This window comes from Maniola jurtina, chromosome Z, assembly GCF_905333055.1.
Source record: "Maniola jurtina chromosome Z, ilManJurt1.1, whole genome shotgun sequence".
In the NCBI taxonomy this organism is placed as follows: Eukaryota; Metazoa; Arthropoda; class Insecta; order Lepidoptera; family Nymphalidae; genus Maniola; species Maniola jurtina.
In genome coordinates this window covers 7,687,232-7,709,250 of record NC_060058.1, presented here as the reverse complement: position 1 = coordinate 7,709,250, position 22,019 = coordinate 7,687,232, and the positions used below count along the sequence as shown (strand labels likewise).

Here is a 22,019-nt window from a genome sequence, read left to right as displayed (position 1 = left end):
CTTTACTATGTGTGGTTACTCCATAGCTGTTTTAGTGTAATAAGGTTACGAAGGTTCTATGCCTTACAAAAATTATGTCAGTAGGATAGAATAATTCACCACCCATACAGTTTTTACAAAATACTAAATCGCAATTAGCGGTCACCGCCATATATAAATGTCGCTCAGCACATAACTATTTTTTCAATATAATTTCACTAAAATCGCATAGCATAAACAACACGTTCAAATGACAAAACACACCCATGACCCGTTTTAAGCTGGGAATAATAAAGAAAGCACTTACAACTACATTGGCAGTATTATTTATTTACCCTAGTCTAATCTATTTTAAAAAAGTTCTAAATAAGAAATATGCTAAGTGTAAAAAGTTTTAAAAAAATCTTGTCAATTTTGATGGTAGATGTTTGCATATTTTTGCAATCAGATCCTTTAGTCTGCATTCATTGTCACAAGGAAGCATTTAATCACTAATGTTGAGGCATGTCTTACCAAATATTATATTTTTTGTAGGTACTCATATGCAGTTGTTCTTGCAGTACCTTATAGTTTCCAGCTAGTTGATAAGATAGCCAAAAAAGCGCCAAACTATTTATAGATATTTTATCTAGAAAGTCATAAACAAAAATTCAGTACAAGTTCAATATTTAAATGATATAATCAATATAATCCATACTAATATTGTAAATGTAAAAATTTCTGTCTGCTAGCTTTCCACGTTTAACTGATTTTGACGAAATACTGAAATAGCCTGCATGCCGGGGAAGATAATCTAGGCTACTTATATCCCGGAAAATGAAGAGTCCCCATAGGACTTTTAAAAATCTAAATTCACACAGACAGAGTTGCGAACATCATCTAGTACTAAAGGTATAGCGCATAACTGAGGAGGTTCCTGCGGTGGTGGAGCAGTGCAGGAGGGTAACAGTTGTCATAACTTCACAAATCACTGAGCGGCAACCTGGGTGGTCTACTCGGCTTCTGGAGCAAACTTTGATGGCTGGAGTGAAGACTCACAACAGACGGAAACGTTTAAGTACGAAAACCAGCCCAGAGAGAAGAAAAAAAAGAAGTCATTGAGCTCTCGCGTCACACCCCTCACGCACCACTTTACTACCGCAGGAATCTACTCAGTTTTGCATTGTGCCTGTACATAATATTTTTCAGATGATCTGTACTACACAGCCATAATGAAACACTCGAGTTATAAAAAAAACTAAATTACAATATAATGCAATGGTACCTATAATAAAGTTGGTTACAAATCTTTAAGCTAAATTGATAGGTCTCAAAGTAGTAAACTGTCTTGTTCCATGGGTAACCTTCTGAAAATATTAGAATTACTTTTAGATGTGCCAATTCAGCTAAGAAATTTATGTACAACCAACCAAGCACCATTATCTAACATTTTAAAGCAAGGATTCACACTAAAGTACATAATTTGTTCCACATTGTGGTCATTTCAGCCTTATTTACAAGCAGCCAAAACTTAAATAAATGCAATAATATTGTGGCAAGTTTATAAATTAATTAAGTACATACTTGAATTTGATCACATTGGCAGTATATAAATATAATAAAAATGAATTTAGGATAAATAAACCTTTGACTGGCATAGACTTTTGTTGAGTATTTTTTACATCTTATACTAAACACTATCTTAATATTTAATTTTTTTAACTTTAATAAACACAATTCATATCAAAATAATTATTAGAGCAAATTTAGCTACCTACAATACATATATATGTATATATATAGTACATATATATTATATGTACTTAATATAATTTAAAAAAATCTTAGAAAACAATTGTATTCATTAGTCGGAATGTTGCTATAAAATATCTAATTCTTTAATAATTATTAAAAAGATGACTCATGTATTATATTTAAGAAATTAACTAAGTAAGTATTAATTCAAGAATTTTAAACATTGTAAGAATTTCAGAATAATGTAAATGATGATACAGTTACCGGAAAAAACAAATTTGATGGCAGTTATACTAATAAATTTAAAAATAAATGTAACTTACTGTTTTAAATTTTTCTTACTTTTAAAATAAATCATGGCTCTTATTTCGTTGCACAGAGTGTAAGGACATTACTTTAGTAAACCTACAATAAATAACTATAGGAAAACAATAAATTTAGAAATTAGGCCATACTTTTGAGTATTATTACAATTAGTAGCTGTCAAACTTAGACATCATGTGAAATTATCTTAAACTAAACACTACACAGAAAGTAAATTGAAGTATAAATAAACTGCACATTGAGATGATAATGAGTTTACTTAACAGTATGTATGAATAGACTGTTATCTAGTTTGCCTTATCATATTATGACAGTTTCATTTTTAGAAAAATATACAAAATGCATTTGTTATATAAATCACTGACTGTTTACTCATCACTTTTATGAGAGATCAATATCCAATGGTTTTTGTCTCATATCATGCACAGTACTTTTCACTTTCATTACACGAGAAAACCATATGGACCACTAACACGTATTTGAGCACGCATACTCTGCACACTGTTCATGATTTTCTTTTGATGTCCAACGAGAGTCACTCCTAGAGAAGCCAGTTGGTGTACTGTGAGATCGACAACAGCATTCATATCAGTTATGCCCGCAGCTCTAAATTTCTCAATATAACGCGTCATTTTAATGCACTCCAGCCATTCTTCAACAGAAGAGAATTGGATCAAGTCAGGTGTGTCACCAGCAAGAGGATCGGCGGAACGATTTTGAGCTATTTTCCTCAAAGTATCAGGACAACGAATAAGCTTATCTAAAGTCTTAACAATACTCGCAAAGGTGGGTCGATGTGTTCGTTCTTTTTGCCAACAATCAAGCATAAGCTGATAAACAGCTTCTGGGCAGTCCATTGGTGCTGGAAGCCGATATCCTTTCTCTATCGATTTTATTACATCCTGGTTACTCCAATTCCAATATGGCCGCTCACCAAAACTCATAACCTCCCAACAAACTATACCCATTGACCAAACATCACTTGCTGACGTAAACTTTCTAAAAGCAATAGCTTCCGGTGCCGTCCAGCGGACTGGTATCTTCCCTCCACGTGTTGTATAGGCTCCATCTGCGGTTGATTCAATTTCACGGGATAATCCAAAATCAGCAATTTTGCATACTAGTTGGGAATTAACGAGTACATTACGTGCTGCTAAATCTCTGTGAATATAGTTCATTTCTGACAAATACTGCATACCAGTAGCAATACCCCGTAACATTCCTACCAATTGCAATACACGAAATTTGCCATCATTAGCTCGTAGGAAAGTATCCAAAGAGCCATTTTCCATGAATTCAGTAATAATCATAATTGGATTACATTTTGTTACCACACCTTGCAAAAATATAACATTAGGGTGTTCAAATTGGCCCATTATAGATGCTTCAGCGAGGAAATCCCGTCTTGCTCTCTCTGTAGATCCAGGTTTTAAAGTTTTAATAGCCACATCAATTTCCTGCCCACAGCTAGCAGGTAACTTTAGCTTTCCTCTACACACATCTCCAAACTCTCCCCCACCAATTATTGCTTCTATTGTTATACAAGAAGCATCTATTTCACGAGCAAATTCTCTAACAGCTTGGTTAGGATCTTCATATGTGTGAGGGTCAATATATGTTCTAGAACCTGTTCCAGCAAAGAGAGGAGTGGTAGCGTTGCTGCTTGTTTTAGCTGGCCTATCAGGACCAGTATATACTTCACCATTACGATAGTTCAGCGCATTGCAATCGCTGGGCTGTTTCTTATCACACTCATCATCAGCACGAGAACGCAAAAACAAGACTGTAGCAATAATTGCGACAACTGAAATGACCACAACTGCAACCATAACCCCTGCAACTAATCGCACTTGTGCACCTTCTTCCTCTCCAACAAATGATGTTTCAAGTACAGATCCAGTTCTCCCATATATAATACCACTCAATTCACCCCAGCCTCTTTTCATCTTAGCTCTAACTCTTATACCATATTCTGTATCTCTTTTTAATCCACTTATAGTAACATGAGGCTCTTTTGTTATTCGAACTGTGGCATTCACGCTTTTCTCTAAATTATCTTTTGGAAAACATTTAACTTCATAACTTTCTATGATATCATCAGGGTCAGTTAGATCTATAGGTGGTGGGTTCCAAGCAAGCGATAATTTATCACTTTCAGCACTAACAACTCTCAACTTAGTAATAACACTTACAACAGATGCCTCAGTTACAGCTGTTATCTCTACCTTCTTTGGAGGTTCACCTGTTAGATCAGTCACACCATTGAGAGCATACACCTGAAACTTGTACTCTGTTACAGGGTCTAATCCCATTATAGTTACTCTAGTTGCATTCAGGCCAAATGCAGCAGGTCTATATTCCACACTGGGCCCACAATTAGAACAATGCACTTTGTAGGTGACATCACTTCTGCCACCAGTCTTATGAGGCGGTTGCCAGGCAAGTGATATTGAAAATTGGTCAGCGAAGGTAACAGTTAAATTATCTGGTGCTGAAGGTGGTTGTGTACAAGGGACATTCTTAGGATCTTTCTTTGCTCTGAAAAATCCAGGTACACATTTACATTCATCTGAAGCATATGCTGTGGATTCAGAATAATCAGGACATGGAATGCAAGGTTCATCCCCTGTGTGCGATTTAAATTTTCCTGGTGTACATTCATTACAAATTTGGTTATTGAGATCAGGTTCATATCCTGCGCGACATTTACATGAACCACTTGGTAGAGTCCATTTTCCATCACCTTTGCACAGATAAACTGGTGGTGCTTCTCCCTGGGCAGTTTCTGAATGTTCTACACATGTGCCATTTGCTTGTTCAATAACAGTCACCTCACGGCCTGTCGGGGTGGCAGGGAACTTTGCAAAATTTATAGTCACTTCTGGGCAAGTTATGTAATACACTTTCACAGCCAGAATAGAAATACATGCACCCTGATCTCTAAATGCAATAAATACTCCACGTTTAGTTACTGCTATACTCTTCACTTCTGTGTTTATATCAACCTCTGAATTGGTATTGAATCTTCCTTCACCAGCAGCAATGCGGCCAACTAATTTATAACTGTCAGGTTCCCATGGTGGTTGTTCTCTAGTTGCTACATCAAACTCATAGTACAATAAACTGAATGTTTCTTTACAACTTAGTGCATTGCCAGGGAAAAGTGAACAATCACGGATAGTGAATTTGATCTCAATATAAATACGGTTTGCATTTCTTCGCTCTATGAATGGTGTCCATAACCAATTATTGACATTATGGTGCGCAACATCGCAAACGACGTACGATCGCCAGTTAATATTTTTCTCAAAATTAGTATATGATTCTTCTAGCCAGCCAGGTGTACTTGCTTGTGGACCGTACGGATACCGTGTCCATCCCAAAGTCTGTTCAGTCGTGGTGTCCAGAAGCATTACTTGCTCGCCTCGGACACTGAAAGCGGCGATTACGGCGGCCGCCACCGCTGCGCAAACCCACATCATCTCGACGACATAACAATAACTAATCAAAGTGGTAAATACTATATTTATCAAAATAAACGTAATAAAATCACAACGTTCCCACTACATAATGACACAAAACGGGTCCTGGCTATTATGGCTAACACTTCACTTTGTCCAAGATAAAGGATTGTCCCGTCATTTCTGTATGGCAATGTACTTCAAGTGTTCACAGTGCGATAAGTGATGGTCGGATGTTCTTAGAAGTGAAGGATCACAGTAACGTTATTGATATTCAAACACATTCACATTAACACATGTTCCAAAATGTAGAGAATTCACATTTTTATTTTATATTGATCCCTTATTACCGAATCAAAATCTCGTACATCTCGAAAACTTGACATGGACGCGCAGCACTTTTCTGTGTTGCTAACAACAAAAACAAATATTAAAATATGTATCTCTGGTTTACTCGGAGTTTTTGGTCACTATGGATGTGGATAGGATACGTAGGTAGGCAGTGGGTAACTTCAACACATCAATGCATCAAACATAGTGTGATTTACAGTAGAAGTGGGTAACATTGATTTAGTAGCTGGAGTTTAGATGAAAATTTTGCGTAAAGTACCTAACTACTAACTTACAATGTGTGACGCACTTACAATTAATTACAATGTTATCTGTAGTTTATATTGTATTGTATTCATGTTGACAAACATGACAGATGGACAGACAGACAGACAGCAAAGTGATCCTATAAGGGTTCCGTTTTCCTTTTGAGGTACGGAACGCTAAAAATTGGCACAGATATTAAACTACTCAACTGTGAAAAAACAGAAGAATTTAATTATTTTGGACAAGCTTTCAAGAATCACACCTGAAATGTGGTGATGGCTCACGCAAGTTTGAAAACATTTTGTTCTTTTGTTTTCAAAGTTTTCAGTTTGCCATAACAAGTGAGAGATGGTATGAAGACAGAAATTTTTAATCAATGTATAATAATGATTCACAACAACAATAATTAATCCATGTACATAATAAATCAATCATTATAAAATACTTTTGTTTTGTTTGGATTAAAAATCTCCCGATTTCTTCCGATTTTTAGCTGGCTAACGATTTTTAATTTTACACCTTTGCAACACTGGCTCAGAAGTCAAAGATTTTCCTTTTTTCAGGTCACCCAATTGTTCACAAAATGCAATATACAATTTCGGGATACCTTATCCTATTTTATTCAGATGCTAACGTACTCTTTTTCAAGATTTTGAATAAGATATAGATACATTTTTTAGTTAATAAGTGGACGACAATAAAGAAAAATATATTATTCTTGTAAGGGCTATGCAAAAGGTGGTTTATTATATAAGCACTCTATTATTTAATTCACATAAGTATATGGGTGATTATAGTGAATATGTGCATTTTTTAAATAGTGGCTTATAGTTCAAGTTCTGTGTTAGGTTTCCTAATTTTCTATTTAATGATTTTGTGAATATGGATAGTGCAACAGAGAACTGGGATCCAGGTATGATTTGATTTGATATTGTATTACCTAAATATGTGATTAATTAAAATATATATTTAATAAATAGAATTTTAAAAAGATAATAAATGAAAATATATTCTGATGTGTATATCTAATTGAGTTACACTTTTGTATTGCATTTATCACATTTACATACTTAATTAATTTTTTGTGATAAATATTACCTACTTAACATTTTTCTTGTACTGTGTCTTACAAATATGAGTTTTTGTGAACATGAGTGTGTGTGTTTACAAATAAAATAATGTATGAAAGATTTTATTTAGTTTTAAATAATGTGCGTAAGATTTGATTTAGTTTTTTACAAGAATATCATAAGCAGTGGACATACTTTAATACTGTCTTAATTAGTCAGTTAATTGATTCACAGCCAAATACTATACTTAACAGTTTCTATTAATTGACAGTTCATTAACACTAAGTTATTTATTTGTACATGCCACACAATATGTGAAATACAGTCATTTAATATGAAGTTCTTAGGTGCCTAAGTACAGTTGTGATCAGCTTTTATCAATCTACCTAGTGGTTCAATTATAAAAGTCCAATGCCCATGCCCAGACACCCCTTTTCCTTGTCATCTAGAACTCCAGGGCTCTCTCCGTCACTTGCTCCACACAATCGTAGTCCCAATTTCATTTGTCAATGAGAGACGAACTACATTTGTATGGAGCGAGTGACGGAGAGACCCCTCTTAACTGGCACCAACTGTACTAAGAGACATATATACTTTACTTGATTTTAACAATATGACCTATAATGTTTTAGCTTTGACTCGGCTGTTATCTTCACTGAAAGAAGTGCAGTCAGGTGGGGAAGATGTTGCTTTTCTGAGTGAACTACTTCAATCTAGGCAACTTCATGCACTTGTTCAGGTGCATAACAAAATAGTGGCAGCCCAATGCAAAGATGACAAGTTTTTCCCCTTACTGTCAAATGCCATGCAAGTTACTTTAGAAGTGTTAGAAATGTTTGGAGATGTGGTAACAAATTCAAATGAATATGAAGAGCTCTTAAATTTGCTTCAAAAACCACATTTACAGGTTTGTTATTGACTTAATAAATACCTAATATAAAGTATATTTTTAGGGTTCCGTACCTCAAAAGGAAAAACGGAACCCTTATAGGATCATTTTGTTGTCTGTCTGTCTGTCCGTCTGTCTGTCTGTCAAGAAACCTATATGGTACTTCCCGATTACCCAGAATCATGAAATTTGGTAGGTAGGTAGGTCTTATAGCACAAGTACAGGAATAAATCTGAACACCGCGAATTTGTGGTTACATCATTTTAAAATAAATTAAATGTGTTTCAATTTACAAAATAAGATAACTATACCAAGTGGGGTATCATATAAAAGGGCTTTACCTGTACATCCTAAAACAGATCTTTATTTATTTTTCCGTATAATAGTTTTTGATTTATCGTGCGAAATGTTGGAAAAAATACCCGAGTACGGAACTGCAAAGCGCAAGTCTGACTCGCACTTGGCCGGTTTTTTATTTAATAAATGTTTTCTTAATTTTCTATTTGGATTTTTATAATGTTATAGGCGATTCTCTGTACTCATGATGCTGTGGCGCAAAAGGACTACTACCCTCATTTACCAGACATTCCGCAAGACACAGATGATGAGGAAGAAACTGTAAAAATAGTTCAACTAGTCAAAAGTGATGAACCACTGGTATGCACAGTATCAACAATTATTATTATCAATAATTATTATAAGACACATTTCACAAATAAAGCATTTTCATTTAGAAATAGCAGCTATAAATTGTATTATAAAAATTAATCAAACATCTATTTTATGGAGTATTTATTTATATATTTGTAACTTTAATATACCTACTTGAATGCTTCCATTGCAATACTAATAAATATATTGGGTTATCTGCCTAACGTAAATTACAATTTTACATCTGCACTATTTGTGAGATTCAGATTTATATATTTCAATGAAATAATTTTAAAGGATGTATTCAAGTAATCGATTTTTCATTAAAAGGGTGGAGCTCAGAGTGCCGAGCCAATAGTGGTACGTATACAAGTTTACTGTTTAACACCATATATGCTTCATTCCATTTTAATGTATTAATAATTGTATTTTGTGTTTACTGTATGTCCTTTTCTTGTTACATAACTTTTAAATGATTTTAATTTTGTATTGATTTTATCGAAATATGTTTTTTAGTTAATTTATTAAAAATCCCTTAAATAAAAAGAGTGCTTAACATTTCTTGAGTAAGTTAAGTGATTTTATATGTTATTCCGATTGATTTGCAATCGCCATCCATTCAGGTACTGTATTTTTCTGGCAAGTTGTGTTAAACATTCTCTATTTATTAGCTGCTATCTCTAGATGTTAGTGCAATATGTATTGTGGTATTCCCACTTTTATTTTTTCTCACTTTTCCCTAATTTTATTTCGTTCTCATGTACCAATACACGTTCTTATCACATCACACTTTTTTTGCATAAAATAGTAGAATTTTGAAACTCACCAACTTCAGTATGATAATTGCAATCTGTTGCATAGAATATCATTCTCATTCTGTATAACAGCAATTTCATTTTGTTTTTAACCCCCAACCCAAAAAGAGAGGAACCCAATATAAGTTTGACTGTGTATCTATGTATCTGTCTATCTGTGTATCTGTCTGTGGCATCGTAGCTCCTAAACTAATGAACCGATTTTAATTTAGTTTTTGTTTTGTTTGAAAGGTGGCTTGATCTTATACCCACAACTTTGTCCGCGTGGACTACACTTAAAAAAGTACTTTCTAGCGAACGGTTTGAGCTGGGCGTTAATAGATCAGTCAGTCAGTCAGTCAGCTTTTTTCCTTGTATATAATAAAACAGATATAGCTAGCTAAAGTACTTAACTAGTAACTTTAAAACTGACAGATTTTCATAAAAATTTCAAACCCCTATTTTAATCCCTTAGGGATTGAATTTTCAATAACCCTTTCATAGCCGACACCTACGTCGTAATAGCTCTATCTGCATGCCCAATTTCAGCTTAATCCGTCCAGTGGTTTGAGCTGAGCGTTGATAGATCAGTTAGTCAGTCATCTTTTCCTTTTATATCCTACTAATATTATAAACGCGAAAGTTTGTATGCATGGATGGATGGATGTATGGATGTTTGTTACTCTTTCACGCAAAAACTACTAAACGGATTTGGCTGAAATTTGGATAGGAGATTATACCCTGGATTAACACATAGGATACTTTTTATCCCGGAAAATCAATGAGTTCCCACGGTATTTAAAAAAACTATATCTACGGGATCGAAGTTGCAGGCATCAGCTAGTATATAGATAATTTAATGAAAAAATAGTAATAAATACGCTGTTATTTCAGGGTGCTACAATAAAGACCGATGAGGAGACTGGGAAGATTGTCATAGCTAGAGTGATGCACGGCGGTGCTGCGGACCGTTCAGGCCTCATTCACGCTGGTGATGAAGTAATTGAAGTCAATGGAGTTAGTGTGGAGAACAAAACGCCAGCGGATGTCTTATCTATCTTGGTAAGCTAATTTTCACCTTATACTCCTTCTTATACTCTTATTGTTAAAACTGTAGATTATTACCGCACATAAATCGTTATAGCCTAGTGGTAAAGACGTCCGCTTCTTGTTCGAGAGGTCGGGGCTTCGTCCCGGGCACGCACCTCTAATTTTTTGAGCGTTTTAAGTGATAAAATATCACTTGCTTTAACAGTGAAGGAAAACAACGTGAGGAGACCTGCAATCTATATGCCTCAGAGTTCTCCGTAATGTTCTCAAGGTGTGTGAAGTCTGCCAATCTGCACTTGGCTGGCGTAGTAGATATGACCAAATCCTTCTTATTCTGAAAAGAGACCTGTGCTCAGTAGTAAGCCGGTAATGGGTTGATCGTGATGATGATGACCGCACACAAATAATTTCGCATAGGTCACCTGCAATCAATATCACATATTAACAGGAAAGGAAACCTACTTCATTGCTAACATGCAAGGGTTGTCACTTCCCGCTAACCAAACAAGTGTTAGATCCATTCCTGGTACTGCAAATTAAAGTTGACAGGACACATTATCAACTCAAAAAGAAAACGTCACTATCGCCTTTCGCCTCGCCATCAACTCAATGTATGAGCGGATTAGCAGGTCCAGTACATCAACTCGGCTACGGCTAGGCAACGCCGCGCTTACAGCTCGCCGACCGCACACAGGCAAGACGAACCATACCATCTTTCCATACGTCTCTTCGTCCACAAAGAGACGGACATAAGCACGGGGATGGCGAGCTGTAAACGCGGGAACTACAAGTCGACCACGCACCGCACTGCGGTTCGTAAGCTTTTCAGGAGGCGCTACGATTCCGATTGGTGTGCGTTGCAGTAAGGAGTTTCATACAAAGAATACTGGTAGGCTCAAGTTGATACGGCGATCCCTTTCCGAGTTGATGTGTGCTATGACCTTAATTTGTAGTACAATGGAACTAATGATTTTTGATTTATTTCGTAGTTTAACGACGATATAATACGGTAGCGGGTACATGTTACGATAAATGTGACGAATACCTCACGTCTCATACCACCGCAGTTCTGTCGTGATCACAATCCATGTAACTGGGTCCTCGTCGTAGCTTACTATCACAATTTACATTATACAATCCTAGTATTATCTTCCCGATTATTTTAAGTAATACGAGTATATTTGCGGATACGTTATACGTAAGAACCATTCACACGTCGCGTTGTTTATTTTTAAAAGAACTTAGTTAAATATATTTGTTAGCCAAGCCACATGTGCCGTGGAGTGCCAGCCCTACGCGTATCCCTAGCGTAGGCGCTACGCAAGCACATTGCACACCGGTGGGAGCGTATTGTGTTACCGGCATGGCGTCATGCGATGGAATTACACGAACTAGAACCCTTCTTCTTCCAACTACGTAATAGTTCACACATTGTATCTTATAAGAACTTAGTAATAATTAATTATAAGAATAAATTTAATATAGCCGTTCTAACGGTTTTAAATATTAAGTCAGGATGAAATATCCACAAAGAAATTCAGAAAGTAAAAGGAATACACAGCCAAAAGTGGATTTGTTTCGCGGGACAACTTTGTTTTATACTATTTAGAAAAAAGATTCACTTTTCGAGTACTGGAACGAATTAATGATTCAGAAGAACTTAAATTCTATTGAAATAAAATGTAATTTGAACAAAGTGTATAATTAGTATAAAAATAAATCCTTTTTATTTTACAGCAAAGTTCAGAGGGGACCATAACATTTAAACTAGTGCCATCGTTTGGAAAAGGCGGGTCAAGAGAGAGTAAAGTGAGAGTTCGAGCATTGTTTAATTATAATTCTTCTGAAGATCCCTATATACCATGTAAGGAAGCAGGACTTAATTTCAAGAAGGGTGACATCCTGCACATAGTGTCCCAGGACGACGCATATTGGTAAGTTTTAATGTTACAGATTATCGTTATTCTTTATTCTTTACTAGATGATGCCTGAGACTTCATCCGCGTGGATTTAAAAAAGTTCCAGGATAAAAAGATGCCTATGTCAATTCCTGGGACCTATTTTTGCACCACATTTCGTATAAATCGGTTAAACGAAACTTTAAGAATCCCGTGGGAACTCTAATTTTCCGGTATAGAAAGTAGCCTTTGTCCGTCCCCGGGATGTAAGCCAACTCTGTACCAAATTTCATCAAAATCGGTAAAACTGTTGGGCTGTGAAAAGCTAGCAAACAGACAAACAGACAGATAGACACACTTTCGCATTTATAATATTAAGTATGGATTGATTAAAACTTATATGCGATTATAGTACGTGGAAATACTTATTTTCAGATCTTTTAGCTATTTTAGCTATTATATTATTTCTGTAATATCAAAAATACTATTTTAGTCCTTAATTCAACTGTATTTTTGTGATGACAGTTGAATAGAAAGCAAACATGGTGAATGATTCCTCATTTATGCATTATAAGCATCAATAGCTCGACGGTCGGTCAGATTCAAAATCAGAAGGTTGACGGATCAAACCTCATCCTTACCTCATTCGGAGCCGACCTCCCGAACAGGCCCCCTGTTTTAACCACTAGACTATCAGGATATAATTAGCTACAAGAATCAATTCAGTGCAGATCAATAAGGCATTCTTTGCTACCCAATTTTGGTTAGTAGTTGAAAGCGGAAGAGAAAAAAAAGTCATGCTCATGTCTAGCACACTTAAACGCTGGGTTTTGCAACGAATTGTATTTGATATCGTGGAATTTCTATTGATTCTAGGTGGCAAGCTCGTCGTGAGGGGGATCGCGTGATGCGAGCGGGGCTCATACCATCACGAGCTTTACAAGAGGGTCGAATTATACATGAACGCCAAGTCGACCCGCAAACTATGGATGGTGAGTTTGTTTACTTGCTACTGAATGATTTTGGCGATCCATTAGCGTAAGGCCGACCGTATATTATCAGATACTAACTGATGCCCACGAATTCGTCCGTGTGGATTTAGGTTTTAAAAAATCCCGTGGGAGCTCCTTGATCTTACGGGATAATAAGTGGCCTATGTCACACATACCTTTAACGATATCCGTGCAAAAAAATTGAACTGTTGCTTTGTATTTTTAAAAACCTAAATTCACGGATCAAGTTGCAGGCATCAGGTAGTATGTAATGTTGTTAAAAGGCACTGCTAGTGTCTTTGATTTAACGTACGAACGCATAGGCATCACACGAGGATTGGCTTTGTAGGAGCGCTCGCGCAAGCAAGAGTGGGAAGATGAGTTTAAAAGTCCTACCAAGTGTCGTGGAATATGAATATTCTGTGGAGTTGAGTACAAAATGTAGGAGCAGTGTGCCTTTTTTGCAATGATTTCTGATAATATGCGGGTTGCCCTAGTTCTATGTTCGCCCAGTGGACCAGAGTTTACATTAAAGCGCCATCTCGAGCAGTTTTGAGCTGTACCTTTGATGTCGTACAACGTTATCCCTCCTCCAGACCTCTGCCAGAATCGTACTCCGCTAAGTTTATAACGAGAAGTAACCATCGATCTCCATAGCTTCCCATACAATCGTATTAAGGTGGCCCTTCTTACGCACTTCTCCATACAAACGTATTACGCCTATCATTCTATTAATTGTAGTAATAAATATAAGTCTAAGTCAGATATTGATTCATCTCTCCATTTTCTATGCAAATTACGTTTATTTTGAAAGTTATGACCCTTGAAAAATCTCTATTTAAGGGCAAGTTTAAGACAACCTTTAATTTAAATCATTAAAATTAATCAACACAGCAAATTATAAAGGTTAGAGCAGTTCATCGGATCTCTGGGTACTTTATCACTCTTTGTATTTGATTTATTTACGTAAAGTATTCTAAGAAGTTGTTTGAGTTAACTTTTCTATTTTGTTGTCACCTTATACACCAGATCATTTGCTCGTTCGATTTCTTGCATCATCTAAAAAAAATGCATTTTTATAGGTAAGCCTGCACTTTGCAGCCCATCCACAGCCAATTCAGATTGCGGACCCAAAACTCCTTGTTCACCAACACCAAACGCCACCGCCCTGTTACCATGCAAATCGTTACCTAAAGTAAAAAAAATCATATACGACATCAAAGAGAACGATGACTTTGATCGGGAAATTATTCCAACATATGAAGAGGTGGCCAGACTCTATCCACGTCCTGGACTTGTGAGACCTATTGTACTGGTTGGCGCGCCCGGCGTCGGTCGTAACGAACTACGAAGGAGACTAATAGCAACCGATCCAGAGAAATACGTCACACCAGTACCTTGTAAGTATTATTTATATAGCGAATACATACAAAATGACTGCGAATGTTTTATAAATCTTAATGGTTAAGTGCATTGCTGCATTTCCTTTAGTCCGATCCTAATCGCTCTGAAATAGCCATGGTACTAACCAATCATATTTTTCTGATAACACTGAACCGAAAGACATTGATTATACGAATTCAGTCAAAGTTTTCTCGATTTGTGCTATCTTTGATTTGGAACGGACTATAGTTGCACCATTACAAAGTGCGAACTGAGTCATGAATCATTACGATCATAAGGTACTGACAATGCTGTAGAAGTCGACAGAGATGCCGTTCGGAGGCAGATAGCTGGCAACAATATTTTGTAATATTTCTTTCATCTCTTCTTCGCTCTTTATAACCTGTTATCGACTATCGACAAATCTTTCTTAGGGTTCCGTACCTCAAAAGGAAAAACGGAACCCTTATAGGATCACTTTTAGGTGTCCGATAAAAATGATTTATGACTCTGTTCCCACGTTTGTAGTGGATCAACTATAATTTACAAATGCTCTTACAGTACTCTACGTTTTACAAAAGTAAAAAAATGGAGTCTTACTTTTGCTGAGTCTATACTAATAAATAAAATTGGAATGTCTGTCTGTAATTTCGAAATAACTACCTCATATTAAGCTCATATGGTTATTTGAACGATACCAACACTGAATCACACGTTTTTAAAATTTTTGTGTCTGTCTGTCTGTCTGTCTGTCTGTCTGTTTGAAAAGGCTAATCTTTGGAACGGCTGAACCGATTTTGACGGGATTTTCACAGACAAGTAGAGGATTGACCAGGGTGTAACATAGGCTACTTTTTTAACCGACTTTCAAAAAGGGAGTTGTGTTTTTCTACCTATGTACACCGAAATCTCCGAGATTTCTGAACCGATTTGCGTCATTTCTTTTTTAATCGATAGAGGAACTTTGCGACATTGTTTCATAAAAAATTTGGAGTCCAACTCCTCAATCCTGATGCTGCAGGGGATCTGACCAATCCACGCGGGCGAAGCTGCGGGCATCAGCTAGTCTTAAATATGATTTTAAATTTAATTTTAATATAATTAAATTAAATATTAAAACCGCTATTTTAAATTATTAATATTTAATAATATTTTAAAACCGCTGTCGTCGTCGTTCCCAACCCCTTTATTGAAGGTATCTCTAATTGACGAGCTTTTCATGTGATAAGATTAGCGAAGCCCATTCATGAATTTACCCAAATGCATATGCGACTTTATGGCTTCTCTTAAATTACGCGCTAATGAAGTCGTTTAAAGACTTACATTGCATTGCAAAAGTATGATACGCTATCGCGCGCGCATTTTCATGCGTCAATGCGTGATTCAATCACGCATTGGTGCGCAGTTTATGCGACTATTGACATTATTCAAATAGGAATGCATTACAAATTTTAAATTACAAGTTAGTTAGAATTAAATAGAGAAACGCTCAAAATTAAGAGCTACGTTTTAGTGGGGGTGATTTTGGATAGTAAGCTAGTTGTATTATTTGAAAACACTATCTTAGTGTCTGCCGGCTCTTCTCAGTAGAATCTGCTTTTTGAATCGGTAGTAACGTATCAGACTAGCATTAGTGACACAAGTTATGATTTTATCCATACTAATATTATAAATGCGAAAGTGTGTCTGTCTGTCTGCTACTTTTTGACGGCCCAACAGTTTAACCGATTCTAGCGAAATTTGGTACAGAGTTAGCTTATATCCTGGGGACGGACATAGGCTACTTTTATCCCGGAAAATCAAACAGTTCCCACGGGATCTTTAAAAACCTAAATCCACGCGGACGAAGTCGCGGGCATCCTCTATATGAAATAAATTTTGGGTTTGAGACGTCATAACATCACACATATAATTATACTTAGTCTGTTGATTACATTACTCTTTTCATTCTACGCCGTTGTTGGATAAAAAGCATATGGCCTCATTCGTTTGCTTTGCCCAGGATATGTATACTGCGCATGTCTTTAATGGAGGATATGGGCGTAGGTTTCAAGGCAGATCTTGCTTATGCAGTTATTGATTTTATACCTCAAGGACTTAGGAAATATCTATGTGCAAGGATAAATCATATTATATTCATATGAACATTTCGAACCTGCTCCTAAAAGTAAAGGAGTGAAAATGCATGCATTATATGTTATAGTTATTAAGCTATACGTATATATATTGATCGCCATCGATTTATTGTTACCCATCAAGAAGTTACCGGGTATCGATTTAGAAGGAATTCTGCCTTTAGCACAAATTGGAAATGGCGTCAAGTTTTAAAATTTTTCACAATAGTTTCACACACTATATTTTATTTTTATATAATAGTATTTTTCAAAAAAAAAAAATGAAAATGGGAGGCTTAAAATAATTCCAGTCAAAATTCGAGACGGTGGCGGTAAATGACGCCTTATGCATGTCAGTCACGATTAATTTCGTCAATTTAAATAATTCATCATAAAATTACTTCCATTTATATTTATTAGTTTATTCTTTATACAGACAAAGAAGTATCACTTCCAAAACTTTGCGTCAACTTTGCTTACGGATTGCATATTTTGCGCATGCTTGTGATCCTAGGTGACCTTGCTTGTGGCTATAGGGAGAAAGGGGAGAGAGGGGATAGTATCTGCTGCATTATTGATTTTAACTCTGATGCCCCGAATATGATATATTGTTTGTTATCTTTAAATGTATTAAGTTTCTTATCAAGTTTAGCTTTTGCCAAAATCTTCCTTTAGATTTAGGTTTTAAAATTCCCGCCCTATGCCTTTGTTTATTTAGAATAATATAGTATCTTATGTTTTCCAGGTAGTATTGCTTAAGTTGTCCTTTGAAATCGATTGAGTAGGTGAAGTGTAAAGAAATAACTAACAATGGTTAGTTATTTCTAGTTCTGTTTCTTCTCGGTAGGAAAGGCAATCCGAACCAATGATATAATGCATTTGACGATTCAAAAGTACTTGTAAAAGTTTAATAGAATAAAAATATTTAAATTAACTGTTAGATATTTATTAGATTTTTTTCGAATTATTAGTAGTTTATACGCTTCAGTCGAGCACACATAAATATAAACCTACCAGCCAACCAGTTTGCAGGTAGGTCGGGTTAGTGCTGTTTAACTTTATCTTGTATCATTTACATAACCTTCGATTGTGTGATATACTTCTTTCAGGACCATACTTTTATTAGATTTTTTTAACCCTGTGTAGAGGCAAGACTAAAATATCGTGGAATTTTAGTAGAAAAAATTACATTAATTCCCACAGATTTTCAAAAAGTGCGATTCTATTACAATTTCTAATTTGCTTTTCGTTTAGTTTCATCATGACGTTTGGAAATAGTTAATGATTTGTAAGCAACCATTTTATTCAAAGGCTTGGCTTCCTTCCATATGTGTATTGTGTATGTGTATCTTTATTGGAGCCCTTGACATTGGGTGTGGCTGGTCCTGAAAAGGAAATCGATAGACACACGACCCACGCAACCTTATTGCGCATACCGGGCCCAATCTGGTACCAGGCTCCGAAAAATCTCTAACATGACGCATGCGCTAAATCTCTACTACGCGTTTCCAGATTTTCCAGGGCCCACTTTTAGTTTGATTCTCAATTGATTTGGTTGTGTTTAGTTACTCCATATTTTTTTACCCCTTTGTCTTAATTTTTAGATCTTTACTAAGCGTTTTGATGTTTTAATTTTAAAACTTTTTGCAACTCAGATACCTCTCGCGCTCAAAAGCCCAGTGAACAAAATGGAAAGGAGTATGTGTTTGTTACGCGTGAGAAGATGGAGCAGGACATATCTGAGGGGAAGTTCATTGAGCACGGGGAGTATAAGGGGAACCTGTATGGAACTTCCGCAGAGAGTGTAGAAACTATAGTGAATTCAGGTGAGTCCGATATTTTTATTTATGTGCGTATTGTTTAATTAAAAAAAAATTGTTTTTCTCTTGTATAGTTTGACTAAGTCTGATTTTATATTTATTGTTTTTATTTCAATAGATATCATTGTTTTTGGTTCGTGTGTTTGTTTTTCAAGACCATATTTATGTTATTTTTCTTTGTGTATTCAGTATAAATTTTTAACTGCCTCGGCGATGTGCATAGCGACAAGCTCTCGAAAACATTTATATTGGGTACAGCTCCGTCTTGACGAAATTGATCAAGTGCGGGTCAGACTCGTACACGTAGGGTTCCGTACCATTGTACAAGAAATAAATATATATTTTTTTAATTTTCATGGCAGCCATTTCGAAATTTTTGTTATTTGTTGTTATAACGTCAATAAAAAAAATAAAAAAATATAAAGAAAGAAAATTTCAAGTACGCATCTTGAATATGTTACGCACATGCGCGTCACGAAATATATACGGACATGCGCATGTGAAGTTTCTTTGTTTGTCACAGCACCCGGGAGCCGCCATTTTGTAAACCTATGCGGCGTGCTTTAGAACGTTGCTATGCATTTTTTGCTAGATTTCCTTGTAATAATTTATCAATAAACAAATGATATTTCATTTTAGGGCGTGTCTGTGTTATAAGCCCCCACTGGCAAGCCTTGAAGATGCTGCGCACGCCTCGGCTGCGCCCCTACATTATATTTATAAAGCCACCTACCTTAGAAAAACTCATCGAGACTAGAACTACTGCTAATGCTCGCTCCACTTTTGACAAGGAAAGTTCCAGAGCGTTTACGGTTAGTTATTTGTATTTTTTATGATAGTATTTTTCCCTACTCTTCAAAGAAACTTCTAAATAATTTTGAACCTGCGTCTTCCTGAATCGCGCCCGGTCGTCTTGACCGCTAGGCCACGGTTCGCTTGCTGTCAGTGCTGAAGTTTGAGATATGTATGTTCACTCAGTACTGAAGCGTTATGTATGCAGAAATTATCTCAATTATGTTTTCATGAAATGTTATAATACCTAACTATGTGTGATATAAATTTTGTTGCACGGATTTATACATAGGTTAGTAATTTACTTTAGATAATCTACGAAGATATCTTCAGATTGGTTTGTCTTTGCAGGAGGAAGAGTTTACAGATATAATAAGGTCTTCGAATCGTATTAATTTTTTGTACGGGTACATGTTCGACGAGGAGATAGTAAACGAGGATTTGGCGGCGGCTCTTACTCAGTTGCTGAAGTTGGCGTGGAGAGTGCAGTCCGAACCGCTCTGGGTACCGGCGGCGTGGGTTCAGTGAGCCGTTTCTTATTAATTAATTTCTAACTCAAAATAAGTAGATAGCAGAAGGTCCATTTAATATAAAACGCTTTAACAGGTGCATTCACACATAGCGTGCGATGGCAAGCACAGCCAATGTCAGCCAAGAGCCGGATGAGCTTAATAGGTGGAGCTAGCTGTCACACCTGCCTATGTGTGAGTGGGCCCGTTATAACGCTGACCTTACGTTACTTTTCTATTATATGATTATAGTTCAATTCGTTACGTTCTATAGGATAGTAATTTGATTCTGTTCTATATTTGTTTAGGCTACCCAAATAATTTTGCTATGTGATTTTAGAATAGTTTACCATTTTAAAATCCTCTCAAATCGCTGGCGAAATGGGATAGTTTTGATGTTCGTTCTTATAAATCTCTATTATTCATATAAATTTGTTATAATGTAAATATGTATAAAGTCGCCGTTATGCCTTTGTACCTAAGAAACTGTGCCCTAGGATTTATGTTGACACTGATTTTGAAACTTATACCAACTACCTATCCTTAAAAAATATACCTACCTTCCTTAATTTATTCGCTATAATCAAAGGCAGATATGCCTACCTAATAAATATATATTACATACTTAAATAAATCATAGTAAATACTAGCATAAATATTATTGCAATTCTTTAACCATAGAACCAAAGGCGCAAGATGTAGTTTGTACATATTTAAATTGTCTGATAAATACTATCCTATTATAGATTAGCCTAGTTTTATGACTAGGGATACTATACAACTTGTTTAACTTGCAACATAGAACATTGAACTATACTGTACGAGACATGTTTCTTAAGCAATTCAACTTTTTCAAATATTATTTCAGTTTTGCGAAGACATATTGCTATAAAATAAAATAAAAACTAACACCACAGCTTAGGTTCGAATCGGTGTCTTCCCTATCGTACGTACATAATATTATAGCTCAATGGTTTATGTACCTTTTTACCACGGTACTTATATTAGTTTTCCTTTAAATAAATTCCATTAGTACCGAGTTACAGAATCATATAACGGGTGGTTTAATGCATTTATATCGTGTGAGTATAAGAAATATATAAAAAAAAACCTATTTAATAATTCTGGTCTTTTTAAGTACATTTTAGGATATATGCCAGTCCAGCATCGAACATCAATACACGTGATGGCCCGAGCGAAATAGATTAGTATCTTATGAGGCGATCAGGTAGGAATTCTCTTATTAACTTGTAATTTATAATTCTAGTTGTTGTGATACATGATGGAGCTTACTACATAGACGCAAATTGAAATATAAAATCTAAAGAAACTCAAAAACTAATTATCTGCAAACATGTTTTGACCATAAAATAATAATTTATAAAAAAAAAAAACTAATCCATTTTCCTAAAAAAAGAAATGTTTCTATTGTTAGTATAATAAAAATTGGGTGCTTACTATAGATGAGTTTTCTATATAAACTCCTTAAAAAACGGGTGGTTTGATTTTTGTTTAATTGGCAATCATTTAGTTTAATTTTAATAGTCTTCAATATAAAAAATGTTTCATTGGCATGAAAATGAACTTGACAGAAAGGATCTTGACTTGATATTAAGAAACAAGTTCGCTTCAGAATACCTCGAGAACCTAGAAGTATAGGGAGCTCAAGTTAGCTTATAGACGGTAAGGAAGATCTTCTAACTACTAATATATTGCAAATGCCCTTATGTTAATCCGTGAGCACCGGATTTCCGTTTGGGATTTGCAATAAATTGAGCATCATGTACACTAGCGAACTAGAGTAGCGTACTTTTTTCTGATGACACTCTGATTTTACTGTGTGGCAAGGACTGACGAGCGCGGGTGTTATGAAGAAAATGCTATACTAATTCTGCGTTCTGAAGTAATAATTTCTTATAGTAGGGGCTCGTACGGTTCATTTGTATACATGCCCGTTTTTTT

At 35.7% G+C, this 22,019-nt stretch overlaps 2 protein-coding genes across 3 annotated transcripts; one reads left to right on the top strand and one right to left on the bottom strand.

Moving 5' to 3' along the window:
* Window positions 1-646: 646 nt before the first annotated feature.
* On the bottom strand, window positions 647-5,898 carry LOC123880074 (ephrin type-B receptor 1-B). Its single transcript, XM_045927973.1, has one exon. The coding sequence runs from the start codon at window positions 5,517-5,519 to the stop codon at window positions 2,481-2,483; it is 3,039 nt and encodes a 1,012-aa protein (XP_045783929.1). The 5' UTR covers window positions 5,520-5,898; the 3' UTR covers window positions 647-2,480.
* A 763-nt stretch (window positions 5,899-6,661) lies between these two features.
* On the top strand, window positions 6,662-21,751 carry LOC123880077 (MAGUK p55 subfamily member 7). 2 transcript variants are annotated; one of them, XM_045927978.1, is made up of 11 exons: window positions 6,662-7,008; window positions 7,798-8,072; window positions 8,580-8,711; window positions 9,036-9,065; window positions 10,394-10,561; window positions 12,287-12,483; window positions 13,324-13,439; window positions 14,522-14,839; window positions 18,592-18,762; window positions 19,396-19,568; window positions 19,900-21,751. In XM_045927978.1, exons 1-11 carry the CDS (start codon window positions 6,978-6,980, stop codon window positions 20,074-20,076), a joined length of 1,788 nt encoding a protein of 595 aa, XP_045783934.1. In that variant the 5' UTR covers window positions 6,662-6,977; the 3' UTR covers window positions 20,077-21,751. The 2 variants fall into 2 exon arrangements, with proteins under 2 accessions (XP_045783934.1, XP_045783935.1); XM_045927979.1 differs by lacking the exon at window positions 9,036-9,065.
* Window positions 21,752-22,019: the final 268 nt, after the last annotated feature.